Below are 23,041 nucleotides of genomic sequence, written 5' to 3' on the forward strand. Positions count from 1 at the left end.
TGTCCTTTTTTTTCCCCTGCAGGGTCAAATACTTTCAGATATTGTATATACTTATATAAATATGTATATATTTATTTACTTTTTGTATTTCTAGAAGTTCCGTTTGATTTGTTTTCATGTATTCCTTTGAATCCTTGAGCATATTTATAATAGCTGTTTGAAAGTTCTTGTCTGCTGATTCTATCAATTCTTTCATTTCAGGGTCTATTGATTGGTTTTTCTGTTGGTTATGGACTGTCTTTTCCTGCTTACATATTTAGTACTTTCCTATTGGATACTGAACATTGTTATAGTCTGTTGTTGAGTGGCTGAATTTTGTTGTCTTTTAAAGTGTTAAACTTTGTTTTGCCAGTGAGCTAAGTAACTTGCTGGTCAGCTTGATCCCTTCAAGGCTCTATTAGGGTGTATCTAGAGAAGGCTTTACTTTAAGGCTGGTAGCTACTACAAATGCATGGCCCTTCTTAGTTCTCTACTAAATGTCCCCAGTGTCAGCATATTCTCTTCACTCTGGTTGGGAGGAACTTAGGGATCTCCTAGTCCTGTATGAGCACTGGGGATATTTCAGCTCACAGCTCCTATTTCCCCAGCTTCATATAGTCTTTCCCTTTATTCATGCAGTTTTGTGTATAGTAGCAGACTCGAAAAGACCCCCAAGTGACAGATTTCTGGAGACTTTCCTCTGCATAGCTCCCCTCTCTGGCAGTCTGTCTTACTAAAAATTCCACCCACTTCAGCCTCAACTCTGACCTCTTGCTTCTTACTTCAGTGAGACTGCTGTCCTGTGATTGGGTTTCCCCTCCATTGACTCAGGTTGGAAAGCTGCCTCCATGAAGAAATTCAAGCATTGGAAGGGTTCACCTCATTTCTGTTCGTTCTCATGGATCAGTCTCACACTGCCTGTTATTCAGGGTCTGAAAACAGCTGTTTCATGTGTTGTCCAGTTTTCTTGTTTTTGACTAGAAGCAACTGTTAAATACTTTTGGATCTTTCTCTGGACTTAACTTTCTGTTCCACTTAAACATTTAGCTAATGCTCATACCGTACTGTGCTTTTTAAAATAAACTTTTGATTGAAGTATAATACACATACAAAAGTGTATAAATGTGCACGTGGCTTGTTTAACTTTCACACACTGAGCACACATGTTTAGCCAGCATTCAGATCAAGAAACAAGATCAGCTCTTCTGAAGCTCCTTGTGCTCTTTGTCACTACCTCTCTTTCCCCAAGAGTAACCACTATCCTGACTTCTACTAGCATAGATTAGATTTTCCTGTTTTTATATTTTATGTAATTGGAAACAGTCACATTTAGTTGTGTCTGGCTTCTCTCACATAACATATTTGTGAGATTCATCCACATTGTTGGTTGTAGTTGGTTGCTTATAATTTCTGTATAGTACACTTGACCCTTGAACTAGGTAGGGGGCTGGGGGTACCCATCCCCTGCATAGTCGAAAATCTGCATATATAACTTTACAGTAGGCCTTGAGAACTTTACATTTCTGTATCTGTGAATTCAACTAATTGCAGATAGTGTGGTACTGTATTAATGTATTTACTGGAAAAAAAAATCCACGTATAAGTAGACCTGCATGGGTCAAACCTGGGTTGTTTAAGGGCCAACTATATTTTGTTTTTCATTTTGCTGTTGATGGACATTTTAGTCATTTTTGGTTTGGGGCTACGAAGAATATTGTTACTCTCAACATTCCACTGAATGTCTTCTAGTGAACATATGTACTCATTTCTATTTGATGTGTACTTAGTGGAATTTTTAAGTCATAGGGTAAATGACTAAACTAAATGATTTAGTTTTAGTAGATACTGTCAAAGTTTTTTGAAGGGGTTGTATTGATTTTAATTATACTATTTAATATTTTATGCTTTAGTCCCTGGTAGCTGGTAGAACAAGTTCTTGGGAGAGAGACATTATTCTTTGAGAAAAATGAAAGTTTCATGGTTATTCTTACTTGTTTGAGCTTCAAAATAAACTTCTGTTAGATTGGCATTGGGTTAAATTTGTGTTAATTTGGAATTAAAGGATACCCTTGTTTGTGCATCCATGAATTACATTTGGAGCTAGTTTAGAATCCTTTGTCAGGCCATGATCCTTACTCCTTTTTTTTTTTTTTCCTTTTAGAGGGAGGTGTGGGGTCAAGGAAACAGTCCCCAGTACTATGAAAATAAACATATGGATGAGATGAGCACTACCCTCCACCAGCTTATAGCTAGAGGCACTGAGAAACGTATTCAGATAGCTATAATGTATAAAATAATAAATTTAGGGTGGAAATTAAGAAATTATAGTATTAGGAACATATAGTTCCCAGACAAGACAGTGGTTATTTACAGAAGAGCTTAGAGAACTCTGTGAGATACAGCCTTTAAAATGAGTAGAGTTTTTTTAAACAGGGCATAATAGGTGGGTGGGGGTGGAGGTTAGCAAAGGAGAGAGAAGTATTTCTGAGTGAAGTGTTGTGAGAAACAAAAACATTGAAATCAGAAATATAGATGGCCAGTATGTGATAGCCAGTAATCCAGTGATGGGACTAGGTCAAGTACTTGGTAATGATGTCATAGAGTGGGCAGTAAGGCTTGTATGAATGGGTGGAAGCCGGTGGCACGGACTTCATATGATGGTTTGAAATTTATCGTGTGGGCATTGGGAAAGTATAGATTTTGAGTATGAGAGTGATATGGCCAAATTTGGGTGTTTAGGAAGATAATTCTAGTGGCAGAGTCAAGGATAGAGGAAAAAGTAAAACTAGGTGAAGTAATGAGCATCTATAACATGACTATGCATGGGGAGAAAAGGATGCAAGTGATATTTCAAAGAGAAAATTTACAGGATTTGGGTATAAATTAGAAGTGTACAAGGGAAGGAGCATGGCCTTTACAATCAGAAAACTTGTTTTTAATCTTGTATTCACTAGTTAAATGACCTCTAAAGCAAGTCACGTAAAAGAAAACTTTCCTCTTCATAAGATGTTTACCCCGTGAAGTATATTTTGTGAACATTTTCAAGCACTGGAAGTGTAAAAATGAATGATACATATGTTCTCTAAAAGTGTGGTCTAGTCTGAGAGAAGAGGCTGGACTGGCAGGTTTTGGCCAAATTATGTATAGTTTCATCGGAAATGTTACTCTGGAACAAAGCCAACAAAGGAATAATTGGGGGCAATTTTGGAATGTGGGGGAATTTCTGAGGTAGAATTGATAGTACTGGGTGAACGGTTTGTTGTACTGCAAAGAGTGGGACCTTCTTTTTAGAATATGACTCAGAATTTTCTAATGGGTGACTGGACTGGTAGTGGTACCATTACCTTCCATGGTTTTTCTTAATATGTCTGGGATAAACCTTGCTCATGCCTCAAAGCTCAGTTTATATGTTACTTCATGAAGAACATCTTTCCTTTTTCCCCAGACTAAGTCAGAATACTGTATATGTACACTTACCATATCCTGGTTTCTTCTTCACAACACTTAACTATGCATTGCAGTTACCTAGTTTATTGTGGTTTTTATTGTGCGCATTTCCCCCATTACATGGGGATACAAGATTGTCTAGTTTCTTTACCACTATGTCTTCATCCACTTAGTAGACACTCAGACATATTTTTAAACTGAGTTATAATTGACATATAACATTGCATTAGTTTTAGCTAGTAGACATTCTTTGAATGACCTTTAGTATCAAACCATACATTGGTTAGGCTAAATAAAAATGAGGGGGAGAAAATAAAGAATGGCACCAATTTTTTCCATTCTGTAACTAGTAGGACAACAAGATTAGGCACATTCAGGGTGGAGTAAGTTTTTTGGGAATAATTGAGCTTGATTTTAGATGCTAATGAAACATCCAAGTGCATGTGTACTATTGGTAATTGAGAGCAGCAGGCTTATGACTCAAGAGAAGAAGGCTTAAAGATGTAGAGTTATAGGGATCCTAAGTATAGAGAGGTGCTTATAGGAATGGATGATGACATTGCACAGAAAATTAATTCTTAACCTACAAAAAGGGGCTATTGATAGAAACTTGGAGAGTGGCTATGATTGAGGGGTAGGAAGATGAACTAGCAGAAGACTTAGTTCCTGTCAGAGGTAGAAGAACACAGGCAGGTACAGCATTATGGAAGTCCAGGAGGGGTGAGAAATGGTTAGCAGTGTGAAATGCTGCAGAGAAAAAGTAGGATTAAGAGGCCATAGGATTTAGGACATATAAGAATGACGATGACTTTTGTAAGAAAACTTTCAGTATGTGGAAGGTTTTGTATGTTAGCATCTGAGCTAACGGTTTTCAGGCCTTTCTGGCAGTTAAAGGAAGGAGAGTAAGGAAATGGTACTGTAAAGAGGTAATGGAGTTGAGGGAATTATGTTGACAGTACTATATGAAAGCAGTGTTTTAAAATTTTAGTCTAACCGCAGAATGGACTAGAATGAGGAGAGCCTAAAGACAGGAAAATTTACACAAGAAAGTTATTGGAACAGTCTTTTGTTGTGAAATTTACAAATGTACAAAACTTAATGAGTTTCAACAAGTAGCTTTCCCATAAATTTAAGACACCATAAACATGGCATAAAGGAGAACATGATTGCTGAGTGGACACAATAAAAAAGAGATAGAAAAGGTAGTCTGAAATTAAGTTTGACCTAGGGTTACAAGGAGGTGAAGGAAATAGGCTGTTGGAGAGGAGATAAAGGACATGACAGATGTAATAATAATATGTATGCACCTGTGTAGAGAGGGAGAGAGAAAGAGTCAGAGCAGGCAGATGGACTATTTTAAGGATAAGTGAAAACATCACAGGGACAGGTGGATGTAGATTGGTATAGGCATTTCTTATTATTTGATCCATTTCTTATTCTTAGATTATTAGACTGAGCCCTCTGTTGGAGAGGAACACGGATATAAATAAAGGTACTAGGTCTGGTGTAAGAGTGCTAATGGTTAAATTTGCAAAGAGTGCAGGTAACATTTCTGGTGCTTACAGTTTCTGTTACTTATCCTATATCTTCGTAGATTTGGTACATTCTGTGATTATGTGTTCCTAATCTTCTAAGGCAAAGTTTCTCAAATTGAGGTATGCATATCACCTGAAATGTATGTTAAAAATACAGATTCACACACCCCCATTTTATGTACTGAATCACAGTCTCTGGAGGTTGATATCAAGTAAGTATCTGCATTTTTTTTTTTTTTTTTTGCGGTACGCGGGCCTCTCAGTGTTGTGGCCTCTCCCGTTGCGGAGCACAGGCTCCGGACGCGCAGGCTTAGTGACCATGGCTCACGGGCCTAGCCGCTCCGCGGCATGTGGAATCTTCCCAGACCTGGGCATGAACCCGTGTCCCCTTCATCGGCAGGTGGACTCTCAACCACTGCGCCACCAGGGAAGCCCAGTATCTGCATTTTTTACAGCTTCCTTAGGTGATTGTATTATAGAACAGAGTTTGAGACTCAGTCCTCTTAACACTTGGTTAATTAAAAAAAATATATTTATATGCAGTATAGTATATTCATTTTCTGCCATCAACCCGTAGGATGCTGGGTGAGTTTCCTGATTTGGTGGGAGACTTGGTTTCTTCATATGCAATAAAAGGAAATGTATTAAAAGACTTTAGTTCCTGTTCAACTGAGGAATGCTCTTATAATAGCTCTTATAATATACAGATGAGTTAAGAATTTACAGTGATTATTTGGATGCATGCTTTAAGCTTCAGAATTTGGTTTTTGATAAGAGTTAAGTTCTGATAGATATATTAAATGTTTGATTTAAGAAATAATATTTGCTACCATACACTGAGGCCCTATTATGCTCCAGGCGGCATTGTCCTACATACTTTAAAAATATTTTCTATAGGGCTTCCCTGGTGGCGCAGTGGTTGAGAGTCCGCCTGCCGATGCAGGGGACATGGGTTCGTGTCCCGGTCCGGGAAGATCCCACATGCCGCGGAGCGGCTGGGCCCGTGGGCATACCGCAAAAAAAAAAAAAAAAAAAAAAAAAAAAAAAATATATATATATATATATATATATATTTTCTCTATTACAACAACCTGACACCTAAGACTTACAGGTCAAGGGACCTGCCAAAGGCTGCTACTCCAGGAGGTAGTTGGGCAGATGCCCATATATATATACCTAATATAGCAGGTCCTCAGCATATGGAATTTAATTAAAAGCTTAATTGCTGTAGGTATCTGAAGGAATTAGAGGCATGTAGTTAAACAGTTTTCATATATTTTCAGCCCTTTTGGAGGGAGGGAAGAGTAGAGAAACGGCAAGCAGTAAGTTCTGTGGATGAAAATGGGTATCATGGTTCTGCCAGCTGAAAGCACTCAGACCACAGGACCTGCCTAACCACCTTTCCATGCATCCTGGCAACAGCATTAGGGGCATTTGTCTCTTAATATGTTTCTGGATATTCATAAGTATTACAAATGAATTTGCTTTTATAATAAATTTTAGAAAAAGTTTTTTCTGTAAAAGTTGTCCATCCAGTTGTCTGTGTAAAAAGAATTGAGTGAGGTGTTTTATATTTTAGGTTAAAAATCTGTAAGAGCCTGAGTTTAGAATTCACCAGCTCCTCAGAAGTTTGGCGAAATATGGTATGTTTCCGTTTTATTTTTTGGAATTCAAAATTGCATGTATATCTTAATGCCATGGTTAGAATAATGACAAATGTATTCAGCACATTTGGGTGTCTGCCATTTTTAAAGCATGTGCTAGGTGCTAGATCACTATGCTACCAGGTAGACTGTATGAGGAATCCAAGTGGGATTCTGAAGAATTTTAGAAGAGGTTAGTATGCTATGAGAAGTACAATAATTGCATAAGAAGGTTGAGAGGGTGAGTTTGGCTGTTAGGCTATGAGTTAATAATAGCTTCCATTTGTTGGACTCTTACTATGTGCCAGACACTGTTGTGAACAATATATATGTTTGTTCATCCTCATGACAGCCCTCTGAAATAGATACTACTGTTATATCTTAGTTCTGCATATCAGGATACTTAGGCTTGGAGAGGTTAAGTAACTTGCCCAAGATTTTCCATCTAGTGAGTGACCAAACAGGGACTTGAATCCAGACTGACTCTGGAACCTCTTTGCTCTTTGGAGCACTGGACCTCATGAAAACGGAGGTCTAGAAGAGAGGACTTGCCTCAGTAATTTTCACAATACACGTAGCTCTTTAATGAATTAATTCATCTCAGTTAATTAATTAATCAGTTAAAAGGTATTTTGACTTTCTCATTTTTATGTTTACAGGTTGGAAAGTTAGACTTGCATCTTTTAAATCCACATACACTATTAGTCTTATGAGGACCCCACAGGAACACTGTTCATTTCAGGGGCACCTTACCTCTTTCCCATATGACCTCCGGAATTTTCTAGGTTTTTATTAGAAAACATGCAACTATGATAGGAAAATCTGGGAAATTTGAATTATATCTTCCAGGGATTAAAAATCCCACTTATAGGCATACCTCAGAGGTATTTCAGGTTTAGTTCTAGACCACCGCAATAAGGCAAATAAAGCTAATCAGGTGAATTTTTTGGCTTTCCAGTGCATATCAAAATTTTGTCTACACTATACTACAGTCTATTAAGTGTGCCATAGCATTATGTCTAAAAATGTAATGTACATACCTTAATTACAAAATACTTTATTGCTAAAATATGCTAACCATCATCTGAGCCTTCAGCGAGTTGTTGTAGTAACATCAAAAGTTACTGATCACAGATCACCATAACAAATATAATAATGATGAAAAAGTTTGAAATATTGCAGGAATTACCGAAATGTGACACGGAGACATGAAGAGAGCAAATGCAGTTGGAAAGATGGCACCAATAGACACGCTTGATGCAGGGCTGCTACAAACCTTCAGTTTGTAAAAAACACAATATCTGTGAAGCACAATAAAATGAAGTATGCCTGTATTGGAGTCCCCTAAAGTTAATGTATTCTTAGGCAAACTCTCACACCCTTATCTGAATTTGAAGCCCAAGTTCATAGGCTGCAGAGGTATGGGCTCAAGCATTGATGTTTCATCCCTTCTCTTAGGGTTCTCAGATAACTTGCTATTTTATATAGGGCTCTGGATCCATGCTGTAAACCACCTTCTGTGGTTGTCTGTTGTCACTTGGAAGGTGTTAACTATCAAGGATCTTTTTTTTTCTTTCCTAATTTTCTCATCTTTCCTCAGTTCACTTTTCAGATTTGGCCTGGATATATAGTTTGGTAGGGAAGTCATCAGGGGAAAAACTAGTTGCAGGACATGAGCTCTTGATTCTGGGATATTTTGGATGTGTATCTTTACCTGAAAGTACAGTGTGATTAGGATGCCTGATAAATGTGAACCATGATAATCAGGAATCAGGAAAGTTCAGCTAGGGCCAAGTCAGAGGATCAAAAGATACTAGGTTGAAGGAGAAGGAAATGTTTTCATATTTTGCCATTCTCTCTCATAAAATTGAATATTAGTGGATTTATGGCTGATGTAGAGAACATGTTTTCATGAAATACCCAAGTAGTTTTGGCTAATGTTAGATTATCCTATTTAAATATGGAATAAGTAGGAATAGACTGAGGGGGGTGGTGTGTGTGTGTATCTGTGTGGGTGTGGGTGTATAACCATTCTATTAAGCATTTGACTACCTGGAAAACTCTACTACTATTAGTCTCATTTAAATTATTGTAATTGTGGGGTATCAATCCATATTTTAAATCTTTGTTCATATATTTAAATCATGAGACTCTATAGCAAAACTAAATGAAATCACAGAATACTAACTCTGGATAGGCAGTCAGTATATCTGGGTTTTTAATCCTAGTCCTGGCTTCAACGCTAATACTAAAATCTTGGGCAAGTCAATTAATCACTCTTAAGGCTGCTTGGTTTTTTCTTTTTCTTTTAAAAAATTCTTTCTATAGTATCTGCTCTGAATAGGTAGAGCCCAAATTGTCTTTAGACTTAAGATGCCGTTGACCAAAGTGCTTTGTAAACTGTAACACTTCATAAAAGTACAGGAGATTATTATATTTTCTCAAGTGAAGAAATCATTTAAGGAAAAAAAAATGCTGGAAAATAGTCCTTAAAAGCATTTCTGTAATTACTCTTCTGATGATTGTTGCATTGGCACCTAATTTGAACCTTTGAAGATTATTTTTGAACAATAAATTGGGTTTATATATTAAAGTGTTCTAACTAAAGATTTGTTTAATTTATTAGAGTTATTAAACCTACGCTCAGATCAAGTTAGCAGCTAGACTGGTGTGACAACCTGTTTTTAATCAGTGACTCAAAGCTGTGATCACCCTGATGTCACCGAATGGCCACAGCTTGTAAAAGGTAATTTTGAATGTTATTTTACAGCCTTTAAAAGGCTGTCATTGTAAAATACGTGCTGTAAAAAAATGAAGAAAATGTATAGTTGGCAGGAATACTGCCTGCTAAGAATAGTGGACCTAAGAGTTGACCTGTTTCTCCATTTAATCTCCATCCTAAAATATTTTGTGCCTTTTCCCCAGACCTATCTGTATGAATAAACAGGAAAGTATTTCTAAAAAGTTTCTAGTTTTTAAATAAACATTTTATTATGAACATTAAAAAAACTATGAAAAAAGTCTTAATATGCATTTTAAAGTGTGCTTTTTATGTGGTGAGAGTTTTAATAAATCTAGTATACTTGTCTCTCCTAGAGAGTTACAGTGGAAGGGCTTGCAGGCTAGATAGAGAAGCTGGACCTCATGGAAATCTCTTTTCTGATTTGTTATTCTGAGGAAATTTAGGTTAACCTAAGTCAATACTTTCTGGGGTTTTTTCTCCTTTGGTTACATGTCCTCAATTTGGTAAAATTACAATATGTACCAGATCCTTACTTCCAAGAACTTGAGAGTAAAGAATAAAGAGACTCTTCAGGGGCTAAATTAAAGCTTGGAAACTATTGTTAGATCTTAGGTATTTTATAATTTTGAGAGTTTGGATCCTAATTTTAGGATATTCTTTAGTAAATTATTTAGAAAATTAGTAAAATATTTAGAATAAATAATATTCTAATTATTTAGAATATTTAGAATAAAACAGACAGAATACAATAAGCAGAATGACTAGAAATTTATTCAGGCAGGTACTATTACTTATTGCTCACTGTAAGGTAAAAGGTGCTTCTATTCAGTGTATATTCACCTTTCTCTGATTAAAAAACAATTTTTGTTTTGAGTAAAAAACAATTATGCTAACTCTGTTTAAGAGACCTAGGATAGATTGTTTTAAGGTAATAATCTTCAGTCCTTATTCTTTTGTTCTTCTTGTTGACTGAATTGGTTTAAATTACTTGGTTTGACTTAAAGGTGGTTTTTGGTAGCTCACGTTAATATATGTTAATGTTAAATGATCTAGTTTATTTACAGTAATTTGATGACATTTTGGTGCTAATGTTTACATATCCTCTTGTTTAGAGAATAGACTTCGGAAAATAGAATGTAGTTACCATTTGATGTATTTAACCTCTATCCCATTTCAGAATCTCAAAACTTTGCAGCAGTTACAAATTGTGCTTCTGAGACTTGGATTTGTTTTTCCTCTTGCTTGTATCTTACCTTTTTGCAGTAGCAGTTTAATTTCCCTGTCATTGTGTCCTCATTTTTCCCCCTCTCTCTCTTTCCCTGTTAATTTTGAAAGTTTTGCCGCCTACATGTATGAAAGCTTCTAATCTGCCTCTCTTCCCTTAGTGCCAGCAGGTTTATTTTTTGTTTTGCAAGCCTGCTCTGCCTCCTTACAGTATGACATCTGATGCTGGAGGGTCGCACTTTCAAAAATGAGTCAGCTGGTACATGGGGTTATCATCACTTTTTAGCTCTTCTGTCTGAGAGATACAAGTTTGGAAGCAATCTTGGGGTACTTACCCACAAGGCTGGTGGAGACCAGGTGTGTCACAGAGGTGATTTGCTTGCTCCCTGGGGGAGAGGGTGGAGTGAAATTTTTGCATTTGTGTCACTGCCAAGTCACTGCCACCTCCAGCATGCCCCAGTTTTTAGTTCTAATATCATTTTGTGCAAAATTGAAAACGTAAATATACTGCAAAGAAGATCTAAAATAAATATTTGAGCTGCTGGATTTTTTTTTTTTTTTTTTTTTTTTTGCATTCTTGTCCTTGGACCACTGCAGTGAGGGGTAATTTTGAAAGTCTGATAAAGAAGTGAGTTTTTTTAAATCTAAGAAATACGGAAAACAGATTCTTTTCTTTTCTGGTGGCTCTGATTTTAAGATTCTCTTGTTAAAAGTTGTTTAGAATTTGAAGTCTCAAGTCAGTGATAAATTTACAAATCAAGTCCTTGTAATATCAGTTTGAAAATTTAACTTTTGACCTCTAAAAAATATTTTACCTGTTTTGTGAATTGAAAGTGTTAGAAATCAGTGTTATGTTGATTCACCTTAATACAATATATATTGACTGATGCTGGTTGTAAAAGTGAATAGAGTAACAGGAATTTATTTTTAACAGCATGATGGGGTAGGCAAAATTGGTTCATGCCCCAAAATGAAAGTAAAAGGCTTCTTAGTGTCTTAGAATTTTCAGTATTTCTACTTAAAATAGCAGCAGTATATTAAAAAAAAAAAAAAAGAAAATAACTGGCAACTATTTATAACTGAAGTCAATTCACAGTTATCCACAGCATAATTTTAATACCCTAGGATGGTACAATTTTGACAGGTAGTAAGTACATCCTGCCAGTGTATTTTCAGGGAAAGCTACTTTCATTGTTGAAATAAGGTAATCATGGTCAGAATGGTAAAACAGACTTAAGTGTCTCAAAATTCAGAAGGGTAATAGATTGAAATTTGAATTATCTACAGCAGAGGTTGGCAAACTTTTTCTTAAAGGGCTAGGTAATAAATATTTTAGGCTTTGTGAGCCACATGTCTCTGACAGAGTTTCTCAGCTCTGCTTTTGTAATGTAAAAGTGAGCATGATTCTGTGCCAGTACAACTTTACAAAAATAGGCGGCCAACCCAGGCCTTAGTTTGTCATCCCAGGCAGTAGTTTGCTGATCCCTCATCTAAAGTTTGGGACTGTTAATACCAGTGAATACTTTTGATATTGTGGATAACCAATACTTGGCTGTAGAAGGTTTCATAGTTGTGGGTTTTTATTATAAATATTTGCCTTTGTGAGTAATTATGGTTTATTACACTGGTTTGTATGTTGGTATCTAAATATAGTGTTTACAGTTTCCTTTCCTTAAAAAAAAAAAAGAGAGAACTGAGTTTTTATTAGTCTAGCCCTTACAATAAATGTGTTGTATGGCAATCTGATTTGATCACTTTTTTCTCATGTTGAACTTTTAAAACTGTTAACCATTAAATCTTGTTTTCAAATTTGTCTTTCAAAATAAAATGTTTGCCCCTTTTTGAAATATGGAATATTTTGCTTAACTTTACTGAATTGCATTTTGCAGATCATCAGGAGAACCTCAGTCTGACGACATTGAAGCTAGCCGAATGTAAGTATAACTTGGTTGAGGCTGTGGTATCTTTTAAGTTGAGCTAGATTGCTTTAAATGGTATCACATTATTTGAAAATAATTTCCAGTTAAAGAGAGTATAATGCTTTAAAAAGTAAATTGGAAGATAGAAATACGCATGTCTAATATTTTCCCTACCAAATAAATACCTCTAAATCTTGTTAACATGCTACTAGATTTCTACTTCTGGATAGATAATTGCATGCCCCTGGATTCTTATATATTTTTGTTCATGTAGCAGTTTTGGGGAAATAGATGGGGAAAGAGTTCAGCTTAACAATCATTTATTAAGTGCCTGCTGTGTATAAGATATTGGGTGCTGTGTTGTGGATACAGAGATGCATAAGATTAGTTCCTAACCTACAGAAATTTAGTCTACTCAGTGTGAAAGACCCAGAAGCAAATCATTTCAATCATTGTGGTAGAAGGATACCCAGGATGGAACATGAACATAAAGAAGTACCAGGGTACTCAAGTACCCTGATGCAGTAGGGCCCTAATCCAGATGGCAGGGAAATAGGGGTGATCAGGGAAGGCTGAGATAAGTCTTGAAGTGTGATTGGGAGTTAGGTAGCACATTCTAGGCAGAAGCAGGAGCAGAGTTATAAAGCAGCATAGTGAATGTAGGGAACAGTAGGCAGTTGAGGATTTTTAGATCATAGACTGACTGAAATGTAGGAAATTGAAGGAGATGAGACTTGAAAGAAAGGACTAGGTGCTTGCATGCTATGTAAAGGACCTTGGCCTGTCTCTCATAGGTATTTGGGAGTCAGTAAAGAATTTGCTAAGTAGGGGTAGTAACCTTGTTAGGTGTATATTTTTAATAACTTTGCCAACAAGGAAGCAGGATTGAGGAGAAATCATGTGGTGGTACGTTGACCAGGGCTTCAGTCAATGAGGGCCTAAATAAGGGCAGTGGTATATTAGGAATTCAAGATAAAGTTTGGATGAAAGAAAAATAGAAGGTGAAGTAGGTAAGACTTCAGTGATTAGTTGTGAGAATATAAGAAGTTTAAGATAATATGAGAAGTGGTAATTGTTGAAGCAAGGTTTTTAAGATAGTAAGGATTGGAATGAAGAATATAGGTGTAGGGATTTCTCTTGAATAAGAGCAAAGACCCTCATCTTACGAAACTAGAAGAAGGAGGTAAACATGGATATGTGATGTTAAATGTGTTGGTAGGTAAGAATGGGGAAGTCAAAGTCACTTGTGTCTGAACTGTCAATTTTCTTAGTAAATTAGGTCAGCTACACCACTACGTGCTTCTTGAAAAAGTGGTTGTGGATTAAGCTTGGGACATGCAGACTTAAACAGCAGATTTCTCTACCGAAAATGGTGGAAATCCTTTAAAATGCTGATGTACATTGTGCATCTCCAAGAAGGGACTATAAAATGTATTTCTCAAATTTATGTGTCCATGTAACCTTTAAAAAAAATTTTTTGTGGTAAAATGCACATAACAAAATTTACCATCTTTACTATTTTTAAGTATACAATTTAGTGGTATTAAGTACATCCATATTGTTGTGCAGTCATTGCCACCGTCATCTGCATAACTCTTTTCATCTTGCAAAACTGAAACTGTACCTGTTAAACAATCACTCCCCATTCACCCTTCTCCCTAGCCCCTGGCAACCACCATTCTACTTTCTGTCTTTACGATTTTAACGACTCTACCTCATTTACTGTGAGCGCCCACAATATTTGTCTTTTTGTGATTGGCTTATTTTACTAATGCAGCATGATGTCAAGGTTCATCCCTGTTGTAGCATATGTTGGAATTTTCTTCCTTTTTAAGGCTGAATAATCTGTTGTATGTATGTAACATATTTTGTTTATCCATTCATCTGTTGATGGACACAGGTTGCTTATGTTTTAGCTATTGTGAATAATGCTGCAATGTACAAATACCTCTTTGAGACCCTGCTTTTATTTCTTTGGGTGTATAACCAGAAGTGGGATTGCTGGATCATATGGTAGTCCTATTTTTAATTTTCTGAGGAACCTCTGTACTGTTTTCTACAGTGGCTGCACCAAATTAGCATTCTGACCTAGTAATGCACAAAGGTTATAATTTCTCCACATTCTCATCAGCATTTGTAATTATCTGTTTTTTTCATAGTAGCTATCCTAATGGGAGTAAGGTGATATTTCTTGGTAGTTTTGTGACCCTGTAACTTTTTTTTTGTAATAAATTTATCTATCTATCTATCTATGTATCTATTTATGGCTACGTTGGGTCTTCGTTGCTGCGTGTGGGCTTTCTCTAGTTGCGGCGAGCAGGGGCTATTCTTCGTTGTGGTGAGTGGGCTTTGCATTGCGGTGGCTTCTCTTGTTGCAGAGCACGGGCTCTAGGCACGTGGGCTTCAGTAGTTGTGGCATGCGGGCTCAGTAGTTGTGGCATGTGGGCTCTAGAGGGCAGGCTCAGTAGTTGTGGCACACTGGCTTAGTTGTTCGCAGCATGTAGGATCTTCCTGGACCAGGGCTTGAACCCATGTCCCCTGCATTGGCAGGAGGATTCTTAACCACTGCGCAACCAGGAAAGTCCTGACTATGTAACTTTTTAAGAAACACTTTCAAGTAGTTCTCGTGGAACATGGAGTTTGGTTAGGGGATTTGAGAAGACTGAAAACTTGGAAAGTTATTGGGGGAAATGGGTGAAGAAGTGGACCAAATATTATTGAGAGTCTCGTGCTACTGAGTGGCCAGCTAAGGTTAGCTTACTGCATACTTGCAGTTTAAAGACTTTTCTTTAATAGCTAGAAGAAGATGCATGGTATTTCAGGGTTGCCTGTTAGAGCATATGGGAAGTGGCATGTGTGTAGAGTGTTAACATTGGAGTAGTTGAACTTATATGTCATTGGCGATGGCCACTGTTGGAAAGGTTGTGATGCCAGGTGAAGATGTTGGGTTGGTTACAAAAAGCCTGATGGGTCAAAGAGATAGTTCAGTATAAGTGAAACTCTTACAAAGATAGATGATAATGATCAGAGCCTAAGGTAGTGATTGGCTGAAATTGAGAGGAGGTGAGGGACCCTCAAGTTAAGAAAGTCAAATATTTTGGGGGCTAGAGTGTTGGGATAGATCATGCACACAGACATTGAAGTCACAATGCCAGCAATATAACTCGGGAAAAATAGAGCCTTTAGTATATGGTTATAATTTACCAGACCAGAGAGGGAAGGAAGAAGGATTTCAGGTAGATACATGAGTTTCAAAGTTGTGTTTGTGCTGTGCTTTGTTTTGTTTGGGGGGATGGGCATTGTTTTTAATATAAGCAATTAGAATAATAATGGTGCACTTAGGGGTTTGAGTTGTCTGTGGAGCCCTCACCTAAAAGGATTGCAACATAAGAAAAGCCTTTGGGGGTAAATCAGGTTTTAGTGAAAGCTAAGAGATGGAGGAACTATTATATAAAGCAGTTGAAGATAGGTGACAGCCTATATCATAAATGTATTTCTAGAGATCTTGGTGGAGGAGGTTAGATGGATGAGTCAAGAGTAAAGAATGGAAAAGGAAAGTTGGAGGCTTGCGTTTTGTAGTAAAAACCAAGGATGGCAAGAATGTGAGGTTGATACAGTTTCTCAAATTCCTATACCTGTAGAAATTGTAACCAGGCATTAATTTAGTAAGATTTGTTCTACCTTAATCTTGTGGGTCTTGATTTACAAAATAGGTGATGAAGGAGTCTTGTTTTTACCTAAGAATTAGCTAGTGTGTTTTATTAATGGCAACATCTTAAATTTGTTAAAGCATGATTTTTTTTTTTTTAGCACTTTGAGATGCATTTGACATCCTTTAACTAGGGAACACCTTGAGTACATTTAAAATAGTAATATATATAAAATTAAAGAATATGCCTGTTTTTAGGAATTCCTAGTGTCACCCATTTCCTAGAGTGCAGAAAAACATAGTAAAAGTTTTTAAGAGCTGCATGCTAATTTATAGTTTAGCCTAGAAATAGAACTAACACAATAACCCAGATCTTTTTATTCAGTTATATGTATTATGTACTTGGATTTTGTTTAAATTTATATATACCATGTAGTAGTCTTTTTGCACATATTAGTTTAGACTCTTTAATTTTCTTAATGATTTCAAAGCAGGTTCTAGTAACTTCAGATTTCTTATCTTTGGTAGTTACTCCCCAACCCTATCTCTAACACTTAGGCTATGTTTTCAGGTATATAACTAATACAGTAAATGGAACCAAGGGTAAATGTATCAAGTGATTTATGGTTCAGTGTTTGGAAAGACTATTTTTTCTAAATGTTGGAATGACCAAGGACCTAGTTCTCAGGCCATCATTATCTATTCTCTCTAGGTAGGAACTTTAACATATATACTATGACAGCTTGCATATTTTCATCTTTAACTCCGACTTACCTTCTGAACTGTAGACATATATATCCAATAATTGGATGCCTGATTCTCACACTTAAGTCCAAAACAAAATGGAGCACTTGATTTTCATCCTCTCACATCTGCTTCTCTTGTAATCTTTTTGCCATTTTAATCAGTGGCAACTCTTTTTTTCTTCCAGTTCATCCAAAGTTTTGTTTTGGAAGCATCCTTGTTTTCTCTTTGTCTCACTCAACTCATCAGCAAATCCTATTGACTCCACCTTTAAAATTAATTGATACTTCAACAACTTTTTTTTTAAACACCATTTCCACCTCAACCACTCTGATTAAAGCCATCATTTGCCAAAAGAATGAAGGTGTTTCCCAGCAGTCTTGCTGCTTCCGTACTTACCCCTTACCAAGGTATTTTCTATGCAGCAGCCAGAGTGATCTTTTTTAAGATCGAAGTTAAACCATGTTACTTATACTCAAAACCTTTCAAAGGCTTCCCATCTCTCTCAGAGTAAAATCAAAGGATCTACAAGGCCCTGTATGAACTTCCTTTCACTTCTGTGACCTTTCCATTTTCTCTTGACCATTTTTGTCTACACTGGCTTTATGCTCTTGCCCTTAATGTTTTGGTGTTCTTAAGACTTGTGCCTGTTTTCTGTGACCCTTCTCTGTGATATCCACATGGCCTCCTTTCTTACTTGCTTTAGAGCTCTTAAATGATACCTTATCAGAGAGGCCTTCCTTGACCAACTTTCTTCAAAGAATGGTCATGCTCTATCTTCCCTATGCCCCTTCCTGTGCTGTATTTATCTTCATGGGATTTAATGTCATCTGACTGGTTTCATATTGATTTCTTTGTTGTCTGGCTCATTTAATACTGTCAGTAGCATGGAAGCCTAATGAGAGTGCCGGGCATACAAGAGGTAGTCAGTAAATATTTATTTATTTTTATTTATTTATTTATTTTTTTGAATATGCCATTTCTTTTTTTTTTTTATTTTACAAATTTAATCAGTTATACATATACATATGTTCCCATATCCCCTCCCTTTTGCGTCTCCCTCCCACCCTCCCTATCCCACCCCTCCAGGCGGTCACAAAGAACCGAGCTGATCTCCCTGTGCTATGTGGCTGCTTCCCACTAGCTATCTACCTTACGTTTGGTAGTGTATATATGTCCATGCCGCTCTTTCACTTTGTCACAGCTTACCCTTCCCCCTCCCCATATCCTCAAGTCCATGCTCTAGTAGGTCTGTGTCTTTATTCCTGTCTTACCCCTATGTTCTTCATGACATTTTTTTTTCTTAAATTCCATATATATGTGTCAGCATACAGTATTTGTCTTTCTCTTTCTGACTTACTTCACTCTGTATGACAGACTCTAGGTCCATCCACCTCATTACAAATAGCTCAATTTCGTTTCTTTTTATGGCTGAGTAATATTCCATTGTATATATGTGCCACATCTTCTTTACCCATTCATCTGATGATGCACACTTAGGTTGTTTCCATCTCCGGGCTATTGTAAATAGGGCTGCTATGAACATTTTGGTACATGTCTCTTTTTGAATTATAGTTTTCTCAGGGTATATGCCCAGTAGTGGGATTGCTGGGTCATATGGTAGTTCTATTTGTAGTTTTTTAAGGAACCTCCATACCGTTCTCCATAGTGGCTGTACCAATTCACATTCCCACCAGCAGTGCAAGAGTGTTCCCTTTTTTCCACACCCTCTCCAGCATTTATTGTTTCTAGATTTTTTGATGATGGCCATTCTGACTGGTGTGAGATGATATCTCATTGTAGTTTTGATTTGCATTTCTCTAATGAGTAAAGATGTTGAGCATCCTTTCATGTGTTTGTTGGCTGTCTGTATATCTTCTGTGGAGAAATGTCTATTTAGGTCTTCTGCCCATTTTTGGATTGGGTTGTTTGTTTTTTTGCTATTGAGCTGCATGAGCTGCTTATAAATTTTGGAGATTAATCCTTTGTCAGTTGCTTCATTTGCAAATATTTTCTCCCATTCTGAGGGTTGTCTTTTGGTCTTGTTTATGGTTTCCTTTGCTGTGCAAAAGCTTTGAAGTTTCATTAGGTCCCATGTGTTTATTTTTGTCTTTATTTCCATTTCTCTAGGAGGTGGGTCAAAAAGGATCTTGCTGTGATTTATGTCATAGAGTGTTCTGCCTATGTTTTCCTCTAGGAGTTTGATAGTGTCTGGCCTTACATTTAGGTCTTTAATCCATTTTGAGCTTATTTTTGTGTATGGTGTTAGGGAGTGATCTAATCTCATACTTTTACATGTCCCTGTCCAGTTTTCCCAGCACCACTTATTGAAGAGACTGTCCTTTCTCCACTGTACATTCCTGCCTCCTTTATCAAAGATAAGGTGGCCATATGTCCGTGGGTTTATCTCTGGGCTTTCTATCCTGTTCCATTGATCTATCTTTCTGTTTTTGTGCCAGTACCATACTGTCTTGATTACTGTAGCTTTGTAGTATAGTCTGAAGTCAGGGAGCCTGATTCCTCCAGCTCCATTTTTCGTTCTCAAGATTGCTTTGGCTATTCGGGGTCTTTTGTGTTTCCATACAAATTGTGAAATTTTTTGTTCTAGTTCTGTGAAAAATGCCATTGGTAGTTTGATAGGTATTGCATTGAATCTGTAGATTGCTTTGGGTAGTAGAGTCATTTTCACAATGTTGATTCTTCCAATCCAAGAACATGGTACATCTCTCCATCTATTTGTATCGTCTTTAATTTCTTTCATCAGTGTCTTATAATTTTCTGCATACAGGTCTATTGTCTCCTTAGGTAGGTTTATTCCTAGATATTTTATTCTTTTTGTTGCAATGGTAAATGGGAGTGTTTCCTTGATTTCACTTTCAGATTTTTCATCATTAGTATATAGGAATGCCAGAGATTTCTGTGCATTAATTTTGTATCCTGCAACTTTACCAAATTCATTGATTAGCTCTAGTAGTTTTCTGGTAGCATCTTTAGGATTCTCTATGTATAGTATCATGTCATCTGCAAACAGTGACAGCTTTACTTCTTCTTTTCCCATTTGGATTCCTTTTATTTCCTTTTCTTCTCTGATTGCTGTGGCTAAAACTTCCAAAACTGTGTTGAATAAGAGTGGTGAGAGTGGGCAACCTTGTCTTGTTCCTGATCTTAGTGGAAATGGTTTCAGTTTTTCACCATTGAGGGCGATGCTGGCTGTGGGTTTGTCATATATGGCCTTTATTATGTTGAGGAAAGTTCCCTCTATGCCTACTTTCTGCAGGGTTTTTATCATAAATGGGTGTTGAATTTTGTCAAAAGCTTTCTCTGCATCTATTGAGATGATCATATGGTTTTTCTCCTTCAGTTTGTTAATATGGTGTATCACATTGATTGATTTGCGTATATTGAAGAATCCTTGCATTCCTGGAATAAACCCCACTTGATCATGGTGTATGATCCTTTTAATGTGCTGTTGGATTCTGTTTGCTAGTATTTTGTTGAGGATTTTTGCATCTATGTTCATCAGTGATATTGGCCTGTAGTTTTCTTTCTTTGTGACATCCTTGTCTGGTTTTGGTATCAAGGTGATGGTGGCCTCGTAGAATGAGTTTGGGAGTGTTCCTCCCTCCGCTATATTTTGGAAGAGTTTGAGAAGGATAGGTGTTAGCTCTTCTCTAAATGCTTGATAGAATTCGCCTGTGAAGCCATCTGGTCCTGGGCTTTTGTTTGTTGGAAGATTTTTAATCACAGTTTCAATTTCAGTGCTTGTGATTGGTCTGTTCATATTTTCTATTTCTTCCTGATTCAGTCTTGGCAGGTTGTGCATTTCTAAGAATTTGTCCATTTCTTCCAGGTTGTGCATTTTATTGGCATAGAGTTGCGTATAGTAATCTCTCATGATCTTTTGTATTTCTGCAGTGTCAGTTGTTACTTCTCCTTTTTCATTTCTAATTCTATTGATTTGAGTCTTCTCCCTTTTTTTCTTGATGAGTCTGGCTAATGGTTTATCAATTTTGTTTATCTTCTCAAAGAACCAGCTTTTAGTTTTATTGATCTTTGCTATCGTTTCCTTCATTTCTTTTTCATTTATTTCTGATCTGATTTTTATGATTTCTTTCCTTCTGCTAACTTTGGGATGTTTTTGTTCTTCTTTCTCTAATTGCTTTAGGTGCAAGGTTAGGTTGTTTATTCGAGATATTTCCTGTTTCTTAAGGTGGGATTGTATTGCCATAAACTTCCCTCTTAGAACTGCTTTTGCTGCATCCCATAGGTTTTGGGTCGTCGTGTCTCCATTGTCATTTGTTTCTAGGTATTTTTTAATTTCCTCTTTGATTTCTTCAGTGATCACTTCGTTATTAAGTAGTGTATTGTTTAGCCTCCATGTGTTTGTATGTTTTACAGCTCTTTTCCTGTAATTGATATCTAGTCTCATAGCATTGTGGTCGGAAAAGATACTTGATACAATTTCATTTTTCTTAAATTTACCAAGGCTTGATTTGTGACCCAAGATATGATCTATCCTGGAGAATGTTCCATGAGCACTTGAGAAAAATGTGTATTCTGTTGTTTTTGGATGGAATGTCCTATAAATATCAATTAAGTCCATCTTGTTTAATGTATCATTTAAAGCTTGTGTTTCCTTATTTATTTTCATTTTGGATGACCTGTCCATTGGTGAAAGTGGGGTGTTAAAGTCCCCTACTATGATTGTGTTACTGTCGATTTCTCCTTTTATGGCTGTTAATATTTCCCTTATGTATTGAGGTGCTCCTATGTTTGGTGCATAAATATTTACAATTGTTATATCTTCTTCTTGGATTGATCCCTTGATCATTATGTAGTGTCCTTCTTTGTCTCTTCTAGTAGTCTTTATTTTAAAGTCTATTTTGTCTGATATGAGAATTGCTACTCCAGCTTTCTTTTGGTTTCCATTTGCATGGAATATCTTTTTCCATCCCCTTACTTTCAGTCTGTATGTGTCTCTAGGTCTGAAGTGGGTCTCTTGTAGACAGCATATATATGGGTCTTGTTTTTGTATCCATTCAGCCAGTCTGTGTCTTTTGGTGGGAGCATTTACTCCATTTACATTTAAGGTAATTATTGATATGTATGTTCCTATTCCCATTTTCTTAATTGTTTTGGGTTCTTTATTGTATTTCTTTTCCTTCTGTTGTGTTTCTTGCCTAGAGAAGTTCCTTTAGCATTTGTTGTAAAGCTGGTTTGGTGGTGCTGAACTCTCTCAGCTTTTGCTTGTCTGTAAAGGTTTTAATTTCTCCATCAAATCTGAATGAGATCCTTGCTGGGTAGAGTAATCTTGGTTGCAGGTTTTTCTCCTTCATCACTTTAAGTATGTCCTGCCACTCCCTTCTGGCTTGTAGAGTTTCTGCTGAGAGATCAGCTGTTATCCTGATGGGGATTCCCTTGTGTGTTATTTGTTGTTTTTGCCTTGCTGCTTTTAATATGATTTCTTTGTGTTTAATTTTTGACAGTTTGATTAATATGTGTCTTGGTGTATTTCTCCTTGGATTTATTCTGTATGGGACTCTCTGTGCCTCCTGGACTTGATTAACTATTTCCTTTCCCATATTAGGGAAGTTTTCAACTATAATCTCTTCAAATATTTTCTCAGTCCCTTTCTTTTTCTCTTCTTCTTCTGGAACCCCTATAATTCGAATGTTGGTGCGTTTAATGTTGTCCCAGAGGTCTCTGAGACTGTCCTCTGTTCTTTTCATTCTTTTTTCTTTATTTTGCTCTGCAGCAGTTATTTCCACTATTTTATCTTCCACCTCACTTATCCGTTCTTCTGCCTCAGTTATTCTGCTATTGATCCCATCTAGAGTATTTTTTATTTCATTTATTGTGTTTTTAATCGATGCTTGATTCGTCTTTAGTTCTTCTAGGTCCTTGTTAACTGTTTCTTGCATTTTGTCTATTCTATTTCCAAGATTTTGGATCATCTTTACCATCATTATTCTGAATTCTTTTTCAGATAGACTGCCTATTACCTCTTCATTTGTTAGGTCTGGTGGGTTTTTATCTTGCTCCTTCTCCTGCTGTGTGTTTTTCTGTCTTCTCATTTTGCTTATGTTACTGTGTTTGGGGTCTCCTTTTTGCAGGCTGCAGGTTCGTAGTTCCCGTTGTTTCTGGTGTCTGTCCCCAGT

At 36.7% G+C, this 23,041-nt stretch overlaps 1 protein-coding gene across 3 annotated transcripts in view; it reads left to right on the forward strand.

The window, feature by feature from the left end:
• Positions 1 to 23,041, forward strand: part of UBE3A (ubiquitin protein ligase E3A) — a 99,651-nt gene that overhangs the window by 22,800 nt on the left and 53,810 nt on the right. Inside the window, exons 2-5 of one of the 3 annotated variants that reach the window (XM_060096928.1) lie at positions 6,541 to 6,604; positions 9,231 to 9,350; positions 10,733 to 10,928; positions 12,461 to 12,505. In XM_060096928.1, the coding sequence (XP_059952911.1) occupies positions 12,504 to 12,505 (2 nt within the window). In that variant the 5' untranslated portion in view covers positions 6,541 to 6,604; positions 9,231 to 9,350; positions 10,733 to 10,928; positions 12,461 to 12,503. The remainder of the gene's footprint in view (positions 1 to 6,540; positions 6,605 to 9,230; positions 9,351 to 10,732; positions 10,929 to 12,460; positions 12,506 to 23,041) is intronic. The other 2 variants (XM_060096927.1, XM_060096929.1) reach the window with 2 other exon arrangements.

This window comes from Mesoplodon densirostris, chromosome 4 (genome assembly GCF_025265405.1).
Source record: "Mesoplodon densirostris isolate mMesDen1 chromosome 4, mMesDen1 primary haplotype, whole genome shotgun sequence".
NCBI classification, from domain to species: Eukaryota; Metazoa; Chordata; class Mammalia; order Artiodactyla; family Ziphiidae; genus Mesoplodon; species Mesoplodon densirostris.